Genomic DNA, 24,079 nt, shown 5'->3' on the forward strand with positions numbered 1-24,079 from the left:
TAATGTTTTTTTGGCTATTCAATATATCAGTGCAACTTTATAACTGGTTTTGTGCTCCAGGGTCACATACACTATTATGAGGGCTTATGCTTTTCATGATGCAGAAAATGCAGACAGAATTGGGGAATCCAGTCATAAAAATGGAATTTACTGTATAGTGTGGAATGTCATGGATTTTGGCAAATGCTCATTGTGATTTCAGGCTGTTTTAGGCCGTATCACTATAGGAGGAACACATGAGGATATTAATAATTTTTTAAAACTATCATTATATTATATATTTATACATTACAAACTTGACCTCCACAACGGGTTGTCAAAATAAAAGATTGGCTTAACATGAAGCAACTGTGACAAAAATACAGGCCTATCTTACTACTGTTCTACAGAATGTACTTCTCAAAATAGTAATAATAGAATTAAATGACATTTTTAAATGTTTTTTTAAAGAAACATCGGTCAGTTTTTGTTTCATGTTTTATTTTGGGAGATTTCAGAGGCCCAAACGTTTAGATTTTCTATTTATATTTGGTATGTTTTGAATTGGCTTTAAATTGTGCAGTGTTAATTTTATTTCACATGTAATTTGTTCATTGTTACTGTTCATTATATAGTGTATCGTTGGTATCTATTATTGTCAGTTTGTTATATACAGTAGTTTAAATATGTCTTGATGACTAATTGTATTTCTGTTAATATTTCATATTTTAGATCTGCTGTCAGTGTTGTTGTTTTTATCATTTTAGATGAAATACTAGTTTTATATTTGCTTGAATAGCTCTTATTTTTGATATTTTTAATTGTATTTTTTCTTTTCATATAAGGTTTTAATCATTTTATTTTATGTTTTTTTTCAGCATAGTCATTTATTAATTTTTATTTTTCGTTTAGTTGTTTATAATTTTGCTTTACACTATGTTTTAGCCAACTGTAATAATTTATAAACATTATTCAAGTTCAATTTTCAATATTTCAAAATTCATTCATTCATAATTCATATTTTATATCATTTCAGTTTTGTTCTAATTAACAAAGTGCGTTTTTAATAGCTTGTGTTAACAGTAACATCATTGATTAAGATGGTGTGCATGTATACATGCGTGTGTGCGTGCGTGCATGCGTGCGTGTATTTATGTAAAAAAAAAAAACATTTTAAGGTCAACATTATTAGCCCCTTTAAGCTATATTTTTTCCAATAGTCTACAGAACAAATCCATCAATATACAATAACTTGCCTGATTACCTTAACCCGCCTAGTTAACCTAATTAACCTAGTTAAGCCTTTAAATGTCACTTTAAGCTGTATTGTGTCTTGAAAAATATCTAGTCAAATATTATTTACTGTCATCATGGCAAAGATAAAATAAATCAGTTATTAGAAATGAGTTATTAAAACTATTATGATTAGAAACGTGTTGAAAAAATCTCAGTTAAACAGAAATTGGGGGAAAAATTATATATATATATATATATATATATATATATATATATATATATATATATATATATATTAAGAGCACCCTTGGGTTTAAATTAATATGTAAAATTTGTGCATAAAATCATAACTGCAATAAAATGGCTTTAAGACAGTGGCTAATCCATGTTTCAACTCTATTTCAAGCTTCAGTAGTAGTTGCATGCGTGTTTCTTAATGCATTTGTACAGACGGTCAACAGGTGTTCTCCTCACCAGACGAGTGAACTACCTCGTTTACCTTCAAATCCCTGATTCAAGTTGGTTCCGAATCACCAGTTTACCTTTTAATTACCTGTTCAGGGCATGGCCTTCAGAAATATACACCAAACACAAACACCTCAGAGCACCTAAGAGTGACGTGCCACCTATGGTGAGGATAAATCCCACACATTGCTCTTAATGCGCTCAAAATGGCGAGTGGCCAAGCAAACAGCTTTAGTACTTACACGCGCAGTGTTGTTAATTGAATTGAAGCTGTGCAATCTTGTAAAAGTTGAACAGAGCATTTACCAGCATGTGTAATGAAGCTAGTATATTTTTATTGCATTAGCAGAGCGCTCTCTGCGTCACTGGCCTATTACTTGATTCAATTAGTCAATTGAGGCTGTGAACTAGCAAAGGAGATCAGCCTGCAGCTCCAGAGGTGTGCCAGCGTGATGGAGATTGCCTGTTATCTGTTAAAGCCGCTCCAAGTAGACACACGCTTAGCTCAATAACAGATGGCACAGGACTTAACCCGTTTGGACAACTGGCAGTGTGGGTGTTTTTACTTCAGATGCTGGTGGAGATGTTTTATTAAGCAGTCTTGACATTCTGGGCTAATATCAAAGATCAGAAGGTTTGTAGAGCATGTCCCATCATGCCTTCTGAACTTCCTAACATCTGTTTTAAGCAGCTCAGGCTCATTGGAAATACCTCCACCTACCCTTTTGCAATACATTGCTCTTGGTACGTTTTGTTGCACGTTTCAGATGGCAAATCCACAAGAGGGTGCAAATCTGAAATGTGTTACTGGGGGGTCCATTTTGTTGTACTTCTCAGAGACAGGTCCTTCTTGTACAGGAGAGGGTGGAGCTTATTGTACAGATCACCTAGCAAACCCCTGAGCTAAACCCTTACCTAAACCCAACCAATAAGGGCTTCAAAAGCAAATGTAAGTGGAAAGTGCACTACGCCCACATATTCACTTACAGGCCACTTTATTAGGTACACCTTACTAGTGCCGCGTTGGACCCCTTTTGCCCTCAGAACTGCTTTAATCCTTCATGGCAGAGATTCAACAAGGTACTGGAACTATTCCTCAGAGATTGTGGTCCATATTGACATGGTAGCATCACACAGTTGCTGCAGATTTGTCGGCTGCACATCCATGATGCGAATCTCTCGTTCCACCACATCCCAAAGGTGCTCTATTGGGTTGAGATCTGGTGACTCTGGAGATCATTTAAGTACAGTGAACTCATTGTCATGTTCAAGAAACCAGTCTGAGATTATTCGCTCTTTATGACATGGTGCGTTATCCTGCAGGATGTAGCCATCGGAACATGGGTACACTGGTCATAAAGAGATGGAACTGGTCAGCAACAATACTCAACAACAATAGTCTGTGGCGTTGACACCATGCTTAATTGGTACTAATGGGCCCAAAGTGTGCCAAGAAAATATCCCCCACACCATTACACCACCACCACCAGCCTGAACCATTGATGCAAGGCAGGATGGATCCATGCTTTCATGTTGTTGACGCCAAATTCTGACCCTACCATCCAATTGTCGCAGCAGAAATAAAGACTCATCAGACCAGACAACATTTTTTAAATTTTCTATTACCCAATTTTGGTGAGCCTGTGCGAATTGTAGCCTCAGTTTCCTGGTGTGGTCTTCTGCTGCTGTCGCTCATCCGCCTCAAGGTTAGACGTGTTGTGTGTTCAGAGATTGGGTGATTAGAAATTTTTGCGTTACCGAGCAGTTGGACAGGTGTACCTAATAAAGTGGCCAGTGAGTGTAGCTTTACTTTGATTTTACATTGCTTTAATCTGTTTTGTGAAAGCATGCTTTACCAAACACAAACTCGAGTGCTCTGCATCACAAGCTCAACGCCGTACAAAATGAGCTACCGAGTAGTTTCACAACCCAGAAAAGTTGTCCAAATCAGTGCTCGAAAATAACTTTTTTGCCTTGTAGCACTGGTTAGGAGCACCAGCCAAAATGTATGCGCACCCACCTAAAATTTAAAGCTCCACTACTACAAATCTTTTGTTAACAGAGTTATTTCATGTCCCGATTTTCAGCTTTTATGAGCAGCACAGCTGTTAGTTCCAATGCAGCGGGCCAGTTGTAAGAGCTTAAAAGGCTTAAACGTTTTGTAGTGAAAACAAGCGTTGCAGGCTTTTGTTTACTGTAATAGGCATGACAACTGTTTGAAACTATTCCTGTGTGCTGAGTTTTGCGTTTTTAAAGTGCAAAGATATATTCTGCATAAATGTCCCCTAAATCTGCGTATGCGGTGAACATTTTGCAGTCAAAACAAGTCGCACGATAAAAACTTTATGCACTCGGACGAATGTTATTTTCGACCCCCCCACCCCCACCCCTCGCCATTTTTTAGTTTAATGTGCCACCAAGGGTGAAATAATTGATCCAAAGTGACAGTAAGAACTTGTACAATGTTCTTACTTATTTAGTAGTTTCTTTTGATCTTTCTTATTGGTAAAGAATCCAGAAAAAAATGTCATTTTTCTACTTTGAAATACATTTTCTGCTTGAAAATTTAACATTTAATTCAACATTATCTCTCTAATCTGTCACAAGAGCTCTAAGAAAATGCCCTAATATGCTGAAACTCAAGAAACATTTTAGATCATGATTATGTTAACAATTGTGCTGCTCCATGTTATTTAGACAATTTTTAAAAAGTGATGCATTTTTCCCCAGAAATCTTTGATGAATATTTGAAATATATTTGTAGCATAAATGACATGCCTTTCTTTTAGATCAATTTCAACTAACAAATTTAGATTTCCACAAATGCTCTGACTGGTTGACCAATGTTTTTTATAGCAGATGTTCTCCACAATACTTAAAATATGGCTTCATCCTTCCAAAAGAGCACACATTCTTAACTTTTGTTCCAGACTTTAATACTTTTGGCCTGAGCAGGACACACCTGGAGTCTCGTGGGGCAGAAAGTCTGTTTGTGACACACATGCTTTGCTCTCCGTCTGTCTTTCACTGCTTGCTCTCCTCTCTCTGAAAGACACTTTCACAAGGAGGCCTTGTTCAACAGCTTGACTGGTAAGAGACTCCACGCAGAGGGACACAATGACCAGCCCTCATCTGGCACTTCTCAAGGCCGGTTTCGAGATCAGTTCATGTGGCCCGAACCCTGTTTGAGGCTTTTATACGGTCAAATGAAGCACTGACTCCAGAACAGAGGCATTATGATCTTGGCTGACATGAGTGTAGCCCTGGGATTTTGACTTTTGCATATGTGTGTTCACATGACTCTACAGACTTTAGCAAATCGGTATTTTGCATATTTTTGTGAGCTTCTTGGCTTCGAACTGTTCAGATAATAGAGAACCTGTTTTCAGTCACAGGATTAAGAATAACAAAATTTTGTACAGAACTTTACACTTTTTCTTGCACTACTTTAAAACCAAGTCAGAATTGTAAGATATAAACTCTGATTTATACGTGCAGTAAACAGTATCTACTCACTGGCCACTTTTTTAGGTACACCTGTCCAACTGCACATTAACACAAATTTCTAATCAGCCAATCACATGGCTGCAACTCAATGCATTTAGGCATGTAGACATGGTCAAGGCGATCTGCTGCAGTTCAAACCGAGCATCAGAATAGGGAAGAAAGGTGACTTTGAACGTGGCATGGTTGTTGGTGCCAGACGGGCTGGTCTGAGTATTTCAGAAACTGCTGATCTACTGGAATTTTCACGCACAACCATCTTTAGGGTTTACAGAGAATGATCCGAAATAGTTTCTGTGGTCACAAATGCCTTGTTAATGCGACGTTCAGATGGTAGGATCAGAATTTTTCATCAATGACATGAAACCATAGATGCCTTGTATCAATGGGTCAGGCTGGTGGTGGTGGTGTGGGGCATATTTTCTTGGCACACTTTGGGCAACGCCACAGCCTATCCGAGTATTGTTGATCACCATGTCCATCCCTTTATGACCACAGTGTACTCATCTTCTGATGGCTACTTCCAGCAGGATAACGTGTCATGTCATAAATTGCGAATCATCTCAGACTGGTTTCTTGAACATGTCAATGAGTTCACTGTACTCAAATGGCCTCCACAGTCACCATAACTCAATCCAATAGAGCACCTTTGGGAGGTGGTGGATTGCGAGATTCGCATCATAGATGTGCAGTTGACAAATCTGCAGCAACTGCATGGTGCTATCATGTCAATATGGAGGAAAATCTCTGAGGAATAGTTCCAGTCCCTTGTTGAATCTCTGCCATGAAGGATTAAAGCAGTTCTGAAGGCAATAGGCAGTCCAACCTGCTACTAGTAAGGTGTACCTAATAAAGTGGCCCGTGAGTGTATATTATATCTCTCTATCATCTCATCGGGGTTTAAATTAGATTTTACACATGCACAGTAAGAGGTCTATTATATCATGGTTTTTCATTTCAATGAGCTACTTTCACATAGTTTTTCTGTGTAATCATATGCTCGATGGACTTTGCTTGTGATACTGCAGCCACATAACACAAATTTCCAAAAATGAATTTATCCTGAACAGAGACCTAGCAGTATGTCAAAGGTACAGCAGTGGTTCTCAACCATTCCCCACATTCTGACTTAAAATTCCGCACTTTGTGCAGTCATGACCAAATGGTTAGAAAGATGGACTTGTGATCCAAAGGTTTGAGTCCCGGCAGCGGCAGGGATTGTAGATGGGGCGTGAGTAACTACCACTGCTCTAGGTGTGTGTTCACGGGTCGCTTGGAGATTTTTGCTAAAATGTTTGTAATAAAGTGCTCTGTGATTTTAGATTTGGCCTTTTTTACGGTAGCTCTAAATTGTCAAAATACATCTCAAATTGCTTTATGCAGATGCAAAACAAAAAAACAAGACTCGTACAGAATTTTTTTATGATGGACAAAAGTTTGTCAGTATGTAAATGTGATCAACACAACGTGAGGTCGAACTTATTTTTTGGAAACAGTGTGCAACGAACTTTACATGGAGCGCTGTGAAAAAGAAACATGTGAAAACCAAAGGAAAACTTCATCTACAGATGCATCCGGATTAAAGTACACTCAACAAAAAAAAAATTGTTGAATGAACATGACTTAATCGTGGCACCCTTTATGCATCTAATCCAATCAAGTAAACGTGAACTGCTTTGAACATGTTGTATGAACGCAAAGCACATTTGTAGATAAAACATGGTTTCAATATGTCAGTCTAACTTCTTTGCAACTAATTGACTCAAAATGTTTGTATTGTGTTATTCTAATTAAAATGATTCTAATTTACTCAATGTAACACTAAAGCTTTACTTTAACAAAATTATGTCTTGTTAAATCAGCTAGTAAATTTCTTGTTCAATATTGTTGTTTAAATTACATTTTTTAAATGACAATACTATGAAGCAAGATTTAAAATTAAGTAATTCAACACAAAAAGGACAGAAAACATGTTATATATATATATATATATATATATATATATATATATATATATATATATATATATATATATATATATATATATATATATATATATATATATTTTTTTTTTATTTATTTATTTATTTATTTATTTATTTTATTATAGCCTTTAGCAGGCACCAATCACATTTAAACAAATTTCTTCTTTAATATTCTGATACAAAATGTTATATAATATCTAGAAGCAGCGCCTTCAAGTTCAAACTGCACAAAATGTCAGCTTCAACCTGTCGCATGTGCCGAAAACACGCGGTGATACTTCTTGTTGTTTTCGTATGGTGACATCCAAACGCACTACCGCCACCTACTGATATGCGCGAAGTGACTCTCCAGAGTGAGAGTTGTCGATTTGAAGCGTCTCAGTCTCATTGAATAAAGATGTTCTGATCAAATTAATTTGATTATTTCTTGATTCAGTTTCAAATAGCCAGAATCAATCATTTAACATACGTAAACTTGATTTGTTCTTCTCAATCTGACAAATTTTTATTTTGTAAATCCAATACATGCCTAGTTGATTTTTTTGAGTGTACTGTAGATACTCTTGCTGTTGCTCATTCTTAAAGTTTTGGTTAAACTGCTGTAAATCACATGTGGCTTTTACTTCATGTTACAAACCTATTGGAAAGATTATTTAAACAGTGACTCTTAACAAAATACACTTCCCATTAAAAAAAAAGTCAAATAAAAAAGGACTTCAAGTGCATTTTCACACTCTGAATAGTCCAAGCTGAGGATACTGATGTGGAAACAGCAGAAGTGTGCTTTATTTCACACCTGCGGTCATTTGGTGACGGTTTTGCCAATAACTTTCCACTGCATTCTGGAAATCTGCCTTGTGATTTAGGCCTTGAAGAAATAGAGATGAGAGATTTGAATTCCCCACACAAAGTTTACGACTCTGCTTTGCATAGATAAATATGCAGAAACGCCAAACCAACAGAAACACGTTTGCATGCTTTTCATCACTGCGCATGTTTTCCTAAAATAGCCTCCTCTTCAACTTCAGCTTTAATTAACTTAAAGTAATAAGCTGGTATTAGTGGCTTTGAATGGTCGACGTGGGAGAGGAGTCGGGGGGGTGGTTGCTGCTCTCAGGTGCTCAATCATATGAGCGGATGGTTGCCAGCGCTGTATTAAGGCAACCTCTGCTTTCATTTCCAGAAACTCCTCCACAATACTGGAGTGAAATATTGAAAAGCGTGGAGAGTTGATTATTGTTGTGAGCCACAGGGTGTGTTCTCTTGAGGTCACTGTCGGCTGATGTCTAAGATAACAGGGAGATTTCATGAAGATTGCCTGTAGTTTCAGAGGAAACTTTCTGAATATTTTGTTTTTACCAGGATTGTAAATAAACATTATTGCACATGCAGCCCTAAGAATTGCATGATGTTGTGTAACTCGTCTAGTTTTGCATGCGTAAACAGCACTCATATTATCATGAAAGAAAACGTGTCAGTCAAAAATGAAAACCAAGCCCTGAAATGATTTTTAAAAAGCATCAATACTGTAGTCGTCTTGTGTGGGGAGGAGATCCTCAGAGAAATGTGTAAAAGCTGGAGTCAAACTTGCGTCTAGGTTTTTTAAAGATATTTTGATGCAAATTAAGTCATTTATTTAAGAATATTTCAGTAAAGATTTTGAGACTTTATAATTAAGTGTATTTTAAGGATATATTTTCATGATTAGTCAAATGTATTAATTGTTTTAATAATTAAATCAGATTTCTAAAAGTTTTTAAAAGGCATTATTCAGTTTTGAGATTTTAGTTTTAATTGTAAGACAATTTATAAAGATTTTTAAGACTTAAAGTAAATCTTAAAGTCATTTAAAATATATATATTTTTAATAACATAATTTTAAAGACCTTTAAACAATCAAATATATGCCTTTTTTAATATAATTATTTTTTTTGGGTAGGTTTTTTTTCAAAATTTGCTATTTTGTCAATCAAAAATGACAATTGAAATGAAAATTTCGTCTTGTGTGAGGATGAGATTAAGTCATTTATTTATGAATATTTTAGTTGATTTTGAAACTTTATAAAGAAAATGAATTTTAAGGATTTTTTTTTTTCAAAATTTGCCCAAAATAATTTTTAAAAACCATAATTATTGTAGTCTTGTGTGAGGAGGAGACCCTCAGAGAAATGTGTGTCAAAGTTAAAGTCAAATTTGCTTCCAAAATTTTATTGCAAATAAATTGGTTTATTTATGAATATTTTGGTCAAGATTTTGAGATTTTTTTTATTATTTTCTTGAAATTTATTAATTCTTTTAATTGTTAAATAATTTTTTTAAAGGCATTATTCAGTTTTGAGATTTTAATTGTACGAAAATTTGTAAGTAAAGATTTGTTTAAGACTTAAAGTAAATCTAAACTCATTTAAAATATAATTTTACTTGTAAGATTGTTTTAAAGACCTTTAACCAATCAAATTTATGCCTTTGCCCTTTTTTTTTGTAGTTTTTTTTTTTTTTTTTTTTTTTTTTTTGCTATTTTGTCAAGCAAAAATAAATACCAAGTCTTAAAAGGATTTTTAAAAAGCATCATAACTCTATCGTCTTGCGTGAGAAGAGATTTTAATGCAAATTACATCATTTTACAAAAATATATATTTTAGTTAAGATTTATAACATATTTTGAGATTTTCTAAGTAAAATGTATTTTAAAGATATATTTTCAGAATTAGTCAAATTGAAATTTTTAAGATCTTTTTATACTTAAATCAGATTTAAGGCATTATTCAGTTTTGAGATTTTAGTTTTAATTGTAAGACAATTTTAAAGTTTTTTTAAGACTTTAAATAAATCTTTGTCATTTAAATTATTATTTTACTTGTAAGATTGTTTTAAAGCCCTTTAAACAATCAAATATATTGCTTTGTTTGTTGTAGGTTTTCCTTTCAAATTTGCTATTTTGTCAATCAAAAATCAAAACCAAGGCCCAAAATTATAAAAAAAAAAAAAAAACGGTAGTCGTCTTGTGTGAGGAGATCCTCAGAGAAATGTGTAAAAGTGAGATTTTAATACAAATTAAGTCAGTTATTTATAAAGATTTTAGTAAAGATTTTTTTAAAGTAAAATCTATTTTAAAGATCTATTTTCATAAGTCAAATTTATTAATTCTTTTAATAATTAAATTTGATTTTCAAAAAAAAAAAAAATAAAGGCATTATTCAGTTTTGAGATATTAATTTTAACAATTTGTAAGTGAAGATTTTTAAGACTTAAAGTAAATCCTTAAGTCATTTCAAATATTATTTCATTTGTGGGATTGTTTTAAAGACCTTTAACCAATCAAATATATGTCTTTGTTTTTTGGTTTTTGTCCCTCCAAATTTAGATACATATACATGTTTACATGCAAACAAATGACTTTTAAAAAGCATCATAACTGTGTGAGAAGGAGATTCTCAGAGAAATGTTTTAATGTTGAAGTGTAATTTGCTTTAAGCTTTTTGAAAGATTTTAATGCTAATTAAGTCATATTTATTTATTCATTTTTAAATTAATATATTACTAAACATTTTTAGATTTTGTAATTAAAAGGCATGTTAAATATATATTTTGAGAATTATTACAATTTCTATAGATTTTTCAATGCTTTTTTTAAAGGCATTGTTCAGTTTTAAGATTAATTTTTTAAATTGTAGGACTAAGTAAAATATTCTTTTTTGTTTTAAAGATCTTTTTAAAATTTGGTTAAATAATTTAAATATTTTACAATCAAATAGATATGAGTTTTTTTTATGTTTATTTATTTTTAAATTTGTATTTGTTTTTCAAGAACTTTAAAGATCACAAATTTAATTGATTATTTATACATACAAACTTTTTATGTCAATTAGTTCACCCCAACAGGGGTGCTGTTGAAGGATGCTGTGAGATGTAGTTATTTAGGAAATGTGCAAGTATTAAATGTTAATGTGAGATGTGTGAACCGGGAAATGTCCCTCATGCTGTCTGATCTTAATGGAGTTCTCAGGCCTGACTGGTGTTTGCGTGTCTGTGTTTTTCAGGTGGGGTATGTGTGATGGTATGTGAGTGTTTACCATGGTACAGAAGAAACTCTGGCTTCTGAATGTCAGCGTCGCGGTCGCCCTCTCTCTACTGCGTAAGTAACTCTACTTTCTGAATCTGCATCTCTCACATGTTGCATTTCTTCAATAAATGTACATATAAATATATTTAGCTTAATTCTTTCTATCAGCTGGTGTATTGTAGGCCTGATGTTCATGCTGTCCTTCTTCATGATATATTTTTTTCTGCTTTATTATTTTAAGTAATGCAGTGTTGGGTGATATAGCCCCAAAATTACATCACAATATTTGTGATTAATTATATTTATCACAATATAAAACAATGGAACAATGTTGATGATTGCAGCTGGTAAGGTATAGCATTTATTAGATTATTTATTATGTTTGGCCAATATAATCCATGTAATTCCAGTAAATGAGATGCATAAACTAAACTACTAAAATTATGAAAAAATACTTCATTTATTTATTTTAGATGCCCTTCCAGCCGCAACCCAGTACTGGGAAACACCCACACACTCTCACGTTCACACACACTCATACACTACAGCCAATTTAGTTCATTCAATTCACATATAGCCAACACGGGGAGAAATGCAAACTCCACGCAGAAATGCCAACTGACCCAGCCAGGACTCGAATCAGTGACCATTTTGCTAACAGTGCTAACCACTGAGCCACTATGCGGCCTTGAATAAATACTTATAAAATCAAAAAAACGGTATTATCGTGGAGTATATGATATGGCACACCCCTAATGTTGATAGACACGGCAAAAGCAAATTGAGTTTTTTCCTGAGAGAAACGAATGCACTTGCTATAGAAGCTCCGCCTTCTTCTGGAAAGGGGGTGGGGAATTGCAGCTCATTTGCATTTAAAGAGACAAACACGAAAACTGTTTGTTCCACTAAAAAATGACCTTTACAGCATTTTGTAATAAATGATTTATGCAGTGTTTGAGCTGAAACAACACAGACACATTCTAAGGACACCTGAGACTTAAACAAGGGGTGAAATATGTACCTTGTAAAAGCATTTCCTTTAAGTGTTTTTAGACTTGAGTCTTATTTAAGATTTTAATTTTTTTAGTCAATTTTTTTGTCTTTGGATTTTTTAAAATGAGTTTTAAAGTCTAAATTAAAACTTGTTTTAAAAAGTAAGACCTTTGAAGTCAAGTATAAGATTTATAAAGTTAATCTTTACACTTTTTAAGTAAACATTTTGATACTTTTAAAATTGATACTTTGATACTTAAAAAGTTGCATATAATCAGATTTTTTTACTTCTAAATATTTGTCAAATTTTTTATATAAGATTAATAAGATTTTTTAAAGGACACCTATGGTGAAAAATCTACTTTTCAAGCTGTTTGGACAGAAATGTGTGTAAGTATAGTGTATAAACTGTCATATTGGGGTGAAATAAACACACCCAGTCCTTTTAATATTTGTCAAATTTTTTATGACTTTTAAAGTCATGAATAAGATTTTTTAAGTAAATCTTTAAAGTTTTTAAGTAAAACTTTTGATCCATTTACTTTTTGTGATTTATATTTATTTTAAGGCTGGCCGATATTGCAAAAAAAATCACGATATCATGTTTCGATGCACTGTGTTTGTCTGAGGTAATTAGTCTTCCGTTATTTCTGAAATGTGTATATTCAAAGTGTGAAGCAGATTGGTTCTACATGAATCCCTGTGCGCATGCGGCATTTGGAAAAGTTTAGATGTTTTTCAACTACTGTAGGTGTACCTGGAAATTTCATGCGCGTCACACCACTTGCACACCATGTGCGCTCCCTCTATTGCAAATGACAAACTTACACCCTAAACTTATTGGCGTTGCTTCCAGGGCACCCGCTCAGCAGCCACATTTTAATAAAACTACAGCGCTTAATATCGAAACTTCAAACTATTTTTTATCGTTATTTACAATGGTGTTCGGTCAATAAATATCGATACGATTTCATCACCCAGCTCTAATTAATTAATTAATTTTATTTATTTATTTTTTGCATATAATCTAATTGTGTCTGTTTTCTCTCTCTGCTGGTGTTTACAGACACACACAAGCGCACACCAGGGGTTGGCCTCAGCCTGTTTACTCAGAGAGCACGTTTGGTTGAAGGGTTAATTCCCATTCATTATCTAACAGACGACCCTCTATGTTCCTAATGTCCCGCAACCTGTCCAGCGAGAGCATTTGTGGTGTTTGAGCTGGTATTTCACAGAAAGCACCCCAAACATTGGGGGGGAAAGGGAATCAAATCCTCTCTGTATAAAAATGAATTCTGTAAATCCGGATTTAGATCAGTCTGGGATTTAGATTTCCCTTCTCTCGAGGTCAGGGTTTGGGGGGTTCTGTGGGGGCGGTGAGGGGGGGTCTCGATCTCTGGATAAGAGGGCGGAGGGAGGCTTGGGTTATTTCAGAGAGCGTCATCTTTGAGAGATTACCCATAATCACAGGCAAGACCACAAGCATAGAGAGCTTCTGGTGTGAGGGAGGGTGTTTGCAGCTTGTCAATCTGTAATCCTGTCAAAATCATGTTTAGACTATATACATTTTTATTTAGTTTTAAGTTCTATATTTATTATTTAATTTTAATAGTAATATTTTTAAACACTGTCTTTCCTAAGGTTTTTAAGAACTTTTAACATGTACTAATGAAGACGAAACAAAACATACAAAATTATATTAGGTAACTTTAAAATAATGGTCCATTAGGTTATGTAAGTTCATGCATTTACTAACATGAACAAACGTTTAGTTAAACATTTATTACAGTATTAGTTCATCTTAGTTGATGTTAGTTACCGTTATTTAAAGGGCACCTATGGTAAAAAAATCAACTTTTCAAGCTGTTTGGACAGACATATGTGCATGTATGGTGTATAGACTGTCATATTGGGGTGATATAAGCACACCCAGAGTTTTTTTATTTTTATTTAACAACATAAAAAATGGTGGACCAATTGGAGCGGTTTTCAAACCGACCGAAACTTTACGTAGGAGAGCGGTCCCCCCGCCCACTAATATTGATTGACAGGCCCGTCATCATATCCTCAGTTTGTTGATTCACGTCCGCCATTTTCAGCGTGAGTCGAAGCGATATCACTATTCAATTCAATTCACCTTTATTTGTATAGCGCTTATACAATGTAGATTGTGTCAAAGCAGCTTCACATAAAAGGTCACAGTAAATAGGAACAGTGTAGTTCAGTTTGTAGTGTTTAAAACTAAACTAAAGGAACACGCTAGCTCTATTTTTAGATGCAAGGCTCATTGGGCTCAACACAAGATCAATATTCTCCACATTATCGCTCTAATCGGAATTATTGGTTGTATCTTTAGGTAGGTTTGCAAACATGTGTACTTCTCATTGAGTCTACCTTATACTTCAGCCGTTTGCATTTCTCGCGATCCCAGAAGCTCCCTGTGATCTTAACTAGCATGCGTTTTACAATTCTAAACATAGGTTTCTATCAGGGTACACTCAAGTCGACGGCTGGGCGCCGCGGACCGCTGCAGAAACCTATGTTTAGAATTCAAAAATGCATGGCGGGACGATTCGGGACACTTCATGCTTCTGGTGCGCCACAGAGAGTGTCTGGTGTGCCGTGTCGCGGCTTTCGAGCGGCGCATCCGGTGCCTCAGTCAAAGTTAATTCAGTGTGCGTGGTTATTAGTTTCTGTGTACAAGCTCGGCACTTGAAACTAGCACACAGTTGGCTGTAAAACTGTACAAAGACACAAATGATTTTGTACTCTCTGCTTGGTCTGTGTCAGAGTCGTACATGTACAACTGATTGCTGATCATCTCACTCCAGCTTTTTCTCTGTCTGCCTGTCAGACTCTGTTGCAAACGCAGAGCGGGTGAGCTCATGGCCCCGCCCCCTTGTTACGTTGACGGGAAGCCGAAACTAATTTACATGTGAAGCAACACACCCATAAATCAGCGAACTGTGGACACGCCCCCAACATGTCACTTTTTAACACATTATAATAAAAAATCTGAATTGTGTTTTAAACTGAACCTAAACTGGCTCACTCAGAAGAACCATAATATTAATATTAAATCATAAAAAAGAGGTAAACTATGTGCCCTTTAAATTAGTTCATGTTAGTTCATGTTAACTCGCTGTCCATTAACTAATGTTAGCAAGCACAACTTTTGGATTTTAATAATGCATTTGTTAATGTTGAACTATGTTTGATTAGTGCTTTACAAGATGAATCATATTTGGTTAATGTTAGTAAATGCATAACTAATATTATCTAATGGACCATTTATATATAAAACGTACAATTACAAATTTATAAATAAATGCATGTACATACACATGCAATATAAAGGTATCAAAACAATGGTAAATTAATAGCAGGTGATACAAGTTATAAGGACAAACGATTCGTATCAGCTTTGTTCAGAAATCATACAAAGGGATTACACATTTTGAAAAACTTTTTGGGTTTTCTCTTACTTATATACGTTCATTTTTCTAATGCCAAACAATGAGACCGTTCCTGCAACCATTGTTTAAAAAGGAGGACTTTAGGAATTTTTCCAAGTGTTGCATAAACAGAAGATCAACAATTTCTTATCTGAGCTAGTAAAAGAGCTTGTAACAAGAAAAAAATTTTAGTATACAAATTTTTGGAAATTTGGGAATAATTTTAATACTAATATGTAATTTATTTTATTTTTATTTTATGTTTTCATTTCTTTTATTGCTTATAAAAACAAAACATGTTGTGAAATAGATTTCTAAGTATGCATTATGTTGAAATTTGTTATTAAACTTGTTTTGTATTTGTTATTAAAACTGTTATAACACTTGTTATTTTTAATGTGCATTATGATTTCCATTAAGCTAATGAAAATGAAGGGTAATTATTTATATTTTTAAAGAAAGAAATATATGTTATTATTTGCCTAATATGAATGAGCAAAAATGTTAAAATCCTTTTTATATTTATTTTTGATTTCCCTTTTTTCTTTACTTTCTTTTCTTTTTTTCTCCCCTTTTCTTAAGTCATGACATTTCTTTCCAGGTTCTCATTAGAAACATGAAAAACATTATTTTTATGTAAGTGACTTTATTTATTTTTAATGTACAGGATTATTTGCATTACAGTATTAATCTGTTCCTATTTATCAGGTGGGAAATGTATATTTAGATAATGTACAATATTTAAAAAAAACTTATTTTTATGTAATTTTTACTCTTCATATAAAATTTTATACATGTTTTTGATACATTAATTCTGTTTTTAATTAATTTCCCTGTTTTTTTTATAATTTTGAAAAACAAAATATGTCATTAATTGCATTTTTAAGCATAAATTATGATGAAATTTGTTGGTAAAATTGCTTGTAACACATTTGTTATTAAAACTGTTATAAAATTAGTTCTTTTTAATGTACTGGATGAGTTTTATTACTGTACTAAAGTCATAAAAATGAAGAAAATTTGTTAATATTTTTATTATTATTTGCCTAAGATAAATAACAATATGATTTTATATATATTTTAGATTTTCCCTTTATTTTTTGTCTTTTTTTCTCTCTTTTTCATTTCTTTTCTTTTGTTATGACATATTTATTTCCAAGTTTCCATTACAATCATGAAAAACATATTATTGTTAGGTAAGTAACTGTATAAAAAGTCAAAATAATTACACATTATTATATTTTATGATTTTATTTTATGATCATTATGTTGGTATTTTTATATTTATCAGGGGAACATTTATATTTAAATGCAAAAAACAACAAAAAAGGAGTAAAATAAGTAAAGATTATATATAAAAATATCAGATATATTTTTTACTTATTATATAAATTTTCATTTAGTTTATTTTTGTGATGTAATATATTATTAATATACAAAATAATAATAGCCTTGTGTTTGTGTGTGTGTTTTTGAGACTCTTCCTAATCCTTTGTCTGTCCCATTGAGGCCTTCAGGGAGAGAAAGTGTCACAGACAGAGGGGTTTGTCATATTAATATGCTGTATGTTCATTTACATGCATATCATCTACCCTGCACCCCACCCCTTAATCTGGATTTGCATTTGCCCCTTTTAGTGAGTGTTTTTGTGTCCTCCTGCTTCTCTTTTGTGTCTTGTTTTTCTCGGTCACGCTCTCATTTTCCATCTCAGATTCTCCTTTTGGCTCTTGTTCATGTCTGTGTCCTGTCACGCCTCTATTGCTTTTTCCAGGGCATCAGAACTGCTGCTTTTATCGTTAAGCACACACTGTAAATGCAACACTTGCCTCCAATGACAAATATTGGTGATTTCCACCCTCTTGGTTTGTTCTGTGAAGCACCAGTGCAAACAGAAAACACATGTCAGGTGACAAATGCAGTGTTTGTTGTTTGTCCCTTGTAATTTATTGTTTTGCTACTTGCTATTTTTAGAAAACTACATTTATCTCTAAATGCATTGGAGTGTCACATGTTTAATTGTGTTTCTGAATTGCATTACTCTTTCAAAAAACAAGGGCCTTGTCATAAGACTATTCAATTCTCTCTCTTATAAAAAAAGAGCAAAACAAATGACCCACATCCAGCCCACACCAGCAAAATGCAGCTTTTTTTATTCTTGTTCACTGTATTGACTAGCTCAAAATCAGCACTAAGTAACAAAAATACCATCTGGACTAACTTTATATCAAACTAAATTTATATGGACCAGATCTAAACCACTGCTAATCAGCATAAATCAGTCTAGGCCAGTGAAAAATCACACTGAAATCTACCTGCACCAACCTAAATAAATCAGTCTGTAGCCCTCGAAACTTTTAATTAAATAGTCTAGACAAGAATATGTTGTAAAATACATTTGTGAGTATACATTGTTGAAATCTGTTTATTGTACAGGATGATTATTGTACTAGGGGAATCAAATTTAGAATAAATATTCATAGTTTTAAAGAAGGAATATGTATTATTATATAGCAGCAGGTAATAATAACAATACTCAAACCAATGCAAACCATCAGAGCTCATTGTAGAGAAGCACTAACCAGCTGACAAACTAATATTTGTCTAGACCTTTTCAGAATTGGCATTAATCAATCTAGACCTGTGCTACACAACAGAAACTCAGTCTACATGAATCAATATAGAAGTTCTAACCAGCATAAACCATAACAATCCCACATACAATCACCTGGAATTGCACTAAACCATCATATAAATCATCAGTAACCAGTATAATTTAGTCTCTAGACCGGCTCAAAACCAAAGCTGACCTAACAAACCAACAGAAATGTCATCCCAAGTTTAACCAACATAAATCAGTCTAGACAACCCAGTGAAAATACCATCTGGACCAACTTTAAAGCAAAGATCATTCTGGACCAGTTCTAAACCACTATTAACTAACATGGATAAAACAATCTAGACATGATTTCTAACCCTCATGCTTCCATCTGGATTAGCTCTAAGCCAATACAAATCAATGCCAAATAGTTCAAAAATCAATCTGGAACAACTCAATCATAGCTGAACAGTACCAACCAACAGAAAATCATCTAGACCAACTATTAACTGATTAAATCATTCTGAACCAGTTCTAAACCATCACTAACCAGCATAAAACAATCTAGACTAGAACTAACCCACATGCATCCCTCTCGACTGACTCAGCCAAGACAAATTAATTTGGAAAATTTCAAAACAAGCACTAACCAGCATAAATCAGTCTGGACCAGCTTAAAATCGGACCACTATTAGCCAACATAAAAACCATCTAACCATCTGGATCAACGTTAATCCAGAAAAAATCGGTCTGGACAAGTTCTATCCACCACTAAGCAGCATAAATCCCATCTAGACTTGCACTAACCTACATAATTTTTTTTTTTACTTTAACAATAAACCAAAATACCTGCATCAATGAGCTTGTCCAATATTTATACCTGCACCAGCTCAGAAAAGATACCTAGCCTGCGTTAACCTATAGAAATACCATCTGCACCTATTTTCAGAATAAATCAGTCTGGATCAAGTCTAAACCCCCATTAACCAGCATAAATCCCACCTAGGCCTAGATTTTATCTTCCACACTAGCTTTAAGCCAACAAAAATTAGCCTGGACAATCTCACCATAGCTTACCAGCATTAACCAACAGAAATACTAACTTATGCCAAAATAGTTCAGCATGGACCAGTTCTAAACCACTGCTAAACTGCATAAATACATCCCTCTGCTCTGGAGTAACTGTAAATCAGCCTGAAACAACACAAACCATCATTAATCGGCATAAATAAAAATAGATCCACCTAAACCATACTAAATTGGTTTTTATTGGCACTAAACTAGCATAGATCAGTAAGACATGGTAATCTGTGCTGGTCTAAGCTGGTCTTTCTAACAGGGAAAAGTCCAACAATATTCCAGTTTACATTTTTGTGATGTATGATGGTTTTCCCCAGCTCTATCTCTGAATTAAAGAAACAACAACAATCATACATCTACATAAATAAGACTAAATCCATCCTAACCATCTTAAATTAGTTTGAAATGACAATAAACCAGCACTAGCCAGAATAGATATGTTGGATGCATGTTTATGGATTGGTCTAAGCTGATCTTTCTAGCAGGGAAAAGTCTAATATTCTGGTTTTGCACTTTACATATGTGATGCGAGTTGGTTTTCCTCAGGTTTTTCTCTTAAAACAACAACAACAATCAATCATCATAAAAAAAGACTAGATAGGCCCTAACATCCTAAATTGGTTTGAAATGGCACTAAACCAGCATAAATCAGTAAGACATGGTAATCTGTGCTGGTCTAAGCTAGTCTTTCTAGCAGGGAAAAGTCTAACAATAATTCAGTTTTACATTTTTGTGCTGTATGATGGTTTTCCCCAGGTCTATTTCTGAATTAAAGAAACAACAACAATCATACATCTACATAAATAAGACTAAATCCATCCTTACCATCCTAAATTAGTTTGAAATGACAATAAACCAGCACTAGCCAGCACAGATATGTTGGATGTATGTTTATGGATTGGTCTAAGCTGATCTTTCTAGCAGGGAAAAATCTAATATTCTGGTTTTGCACTTTACATATGTGATGCGAGTTGGTTTTTCTCTTAAAACAACAACAATCAATCATTATAAAAAAAGACTAGATAGGCCCTAACATCCTAAATTGGTTTGAAATGGCACTAAACCAGCATAAATCAGTAAAACATGGTAATCTGTGCTGGTCTAAGCTGGTCTTTCTAGCAGGGAAAAGTCTAACAATATTCCAGTTTTACATTTTTGTGATGTATGATGGTTTTCCCCAGGTCTATCTCTCAATTAAAGAAACAACAACAATCATACATCTACATAAATAAGCCTCAATCCATCCTAACATCCTAAATTAGTTTAAAATGACAATAAACCAGCACTAGCCAGCATAGATAATTTGAATGTATGTATATGAGCTGGTCTAAGATGATCTTTCTAGCAGGGAAAAGTCTAATATTCTGGTTTTGCACTTTACAAATGTGATGCGAGTTGGTTTTCCTCAGGTCTTTCTCTTAAAAAAACAACAATCAATCGACATAAATCGGACTAGATTGGCCCTAACATCCTAAATTGGTTTGAAATGGCACTAAACCAGCATTATCCAGCATAGATCAATTGGACATGTTAATGTGTGCTGGCCCAACCGGATTTTTCCATTTAGTAAACATCTAATTTACTGGTGTTGAGCTGTACATATGTGAGGTGTGTTGGTTTTCCTCAGGTCTTTCTCCTAAAAAAAACAGCAATCAATTGATATGAGTCTAGACTGGCCAACTGCCCTAAATTGGTCTGAAATAGCACTTAACTAGTATTATCCAACACACATAAGTTTTACTGTAGTATGTGTGGATGTGTACTGGTCTTTCTAGCAGGGAAAATTCTAGTATTTTAGTTTTGCACTTTACATATGTAATGTGAGTTGGTTTTCTTCAGGTCTTTCTCTTTAAAAAACAACAATTAGTTGACATAAATAAGCCCAGACTGGCCTAACCATCCTAAATTGGCCTGAAATGTTACTAAACCAGCATTATCCAGCATAAATCAATTGGATGTGTCAATGTGTGCTGGCCTAATGTGTTTTTTCCATATAGGAAACATCTAATATTCCTGGTTTAAACTTTACATGTGGGATGTTGTGTGTTGGTTTTGCTCAGGTCTTTCTCTGAGCGCTGAGCCGGTGGTCCAGGGAAGGGTTGGGGGTTTTGCTGAGCTAGGCTGCAGTCTGACACCTCCATCAGAAGGGGCCACCACCCCGAATCTCTTCCCTTTGCATGTGGTGGAGTGGGTCCGGCTGGGATACAACGTCCCCATCCTCATCAAATTCGGCAGCTATACTCCACGAGTGCATCCCAACTACAAGGGTGAGTCTCACTTTAATCATAAATCAGTTTTTCAATAATCCTGCAGGAGAGACACTGCCAGAGGCGACAGGGAAGTGATACAGCTGGTGGACTTTTATGAGTGTGGATTTTATGTGCTTTGTCTTTGGAGCCCACAGAGATGTTTGTAATTCCATTACATGAATGTCAAATAGGGCTGTAAAAAGTGGAAGGAAGTCCAGTTGTGATTTTCTAATAAAAATCAGTAAAGGAAAACGATATCAAATGTTTAAACCAAAAATTAATGTAAAAAATAATTAATATTGTATATTATTGTGCTGGATCATCTACTACATATTAGTATTTAGAATCCATAAATTAATGCCTAGTCATTTAGCTTCTTTTAAATTGTTGTTGCCATATATACATTCTGACACTTAGAATAAGTTATTTGCCTCATTTAAAAAAGAACACCTTACAACAGGGATGTCCAAAGTCGGTCCTGGAGGGCCGGTGTCCTGCATATTTTAGTTCCAACCCCAATTAAACACACCTGAACCAGCTAATCAAGCTCTTTCTAGGTATACTAGAAACTTCCAGGGGTGTGTTGAAGAAAGTTGGAGCTAAACTATGCAGGACACCGGCCCTCCAGGACCGACTTTGGACACCCGTGCCTTACAAGAAGTCACTTACAATCCTCTCATCCTGTGATCATCTGTAGAAGCATTGTCTTTTCCCTCTGTTTTAACATACTCAATGTGGCATGGAATAAAGCAGCATTCTCCCACAATCTCACGTGTTGGAAAGAGTTTATCTGTCTGTCTAACTTTGGGAAGAGAGACACCGGAGTGAGGGCAGAACAATTATTGTTAGTCATAATAATATTAATATTTTTGGGGATAATAAGGTTATTTATAGTAATATAATAATAATAATAATAATAATAATAATAGTGTAGTAAAAAGAGTTATTATTATTATTATTATTATTATTATTATTAATCTGATTATATAACGCTGCTAGTAGTAGCAATAACAGTCATGATGACTATGATGATGGTGATGATTATTATTATTAATAAATATAATAATAAGATTTTAGTGTCAGTGTCTTTAATAATAGTCAATAATAGGCCTAATAGTAATAAGAACTATAATAATTGTTATATAATTGTTGGCTCAAAATGTTATTTAAAAATAATAATGATAGTATTATTATTATTATTATTATTATTATTACTATTGTTGTTGTTATTGTTAATTGGCTAAATCTGATTATATAACACTTCTGCTAGTTGTATCAATAACAATCATGATGACTGATAATAGTGATGATTATTATTAATAATTGTAATAGGACGACGAATGTTATAATAAATATTAGTGTCAATAGTCTTTATTAATAATAAATAATAGGCCTAATAATAATCATAATAATTATTTAACTGTTGGCTAAAATTTAATTTTAAAAAAAGATAAAAAATAAATAAATAAATAAATAAATAAATAAATAAATAAATAAATAATAGTAGTGATGATTATAATTGTTATTTATTGTTAGTATTAGTAGTATTAATTGGCTAAATCTGGTTATACAACACTGCTGCTAGGAGCAGCAATAACAGGCATGATGACTATGATGATGGTGTGATCATTAGTAATAATTCTAATAATGTAATGTAATGTGTATTTATATAGCGTATTTATTGTGTGTGGCCATACACCCAAAGCGCTTCACAATCATGAGGGGGGTCTCTCCACACCACCACCAGTGTGCAGCATCCACTTGGATGATGCGATGGCAGCCACATGACAGCGGCGCCAGTGCGCCAGCTACTGGTGGAGGGAAGAGACAGTGATAGAGCCAATTCGGTGGATGGGGATGATTGGGAGGCCATGATGGGTAAGGGCCAATTGAGAGACTTTGGCCAGGACACCGGGGTTACGAGAAGTGCCATGGGATTTTTTAATGACCACAGAGAGTCAGGACGTCTCTTCCGAAAGACGGCGCCCACTGACAGTATAGTGTCCTCTTCACTTTTACTGGGGCATTAGGATTCACACAGACCACAGGTTGAGTGCCCCCTGCTGGGCTCTCTAACACCACTTCCAACAGCAACCTAGTTTTTCCCATGTGGTCTCCATCCAGGTACTGACCAGGCTCAACCCCTGTTAGCTTCAGTGAGTAACCGATCTTGGGCTGCAGGGTGATTTGACTGTGTATTAATAATAAGACGATGACAAATGTTAATTATGAATAATTAGTGTCAATAGTCTTTAATAATAGTCAATAGGCCTAATAATAATAATAATTATAATAATAGTTATTTTAATTGTTGTCTAAAAATGTGATTTATAATAATAATAATAGTAGTAGTAGTAGTAGTAATAAGTATAATTGTTTATTATTATTATTAATAATAATAATAATTGGCTAATATGTGACAATGTTACACATAACATGGCTGCTAGTGGTAGTAATAACAATAATGATGACTA

At 34.0% G+C, this 24,079-nt stretch overlaps 1 protein-coding gene across 1 annotated transcript in view; it reads left to right on the forward strand.

Moving 5' to 3' along the window:
- igsf9b (immunoglobulin superfamily, member 9b) overlaps positions 1 to 24,079 on the forward strand; it is a 123,254-nt gene that overhangs the window by 14,776 nt on the left and 84,399 nt on the right. Inside the window, exons 2-3 of the mRNA XM_056464115.1 lie at positions 11,210 to 11,304; positions 21,417 to 21,623. Of these exons, the coding sequence (XP_056320090.1) occupies positions 11,244 to 11,304; positions 21,417 to 21,623 (268 nt within the window). The 5' untranslated portion in view covers positions 11,210 to 11,243. The remainder of the gene's footprint in view (positions 1 to 11,209; positions 11,305 to 21,416; positions 21,624 to 24,079) is intronic.

The sequence above is a fragment of the Danio aesculapii genome, chromosome 8 (assembly GCF_903798145.1).
Source record: "Danio aesculapii chromosome 8, fDanAes4.1, whole genome shotgun sequence".
NCBI lineage: Eukaryota > Metazoa > Chordata > Actinopteri > Cypriniformes > Danionidae > Danio > Danio aesculapii.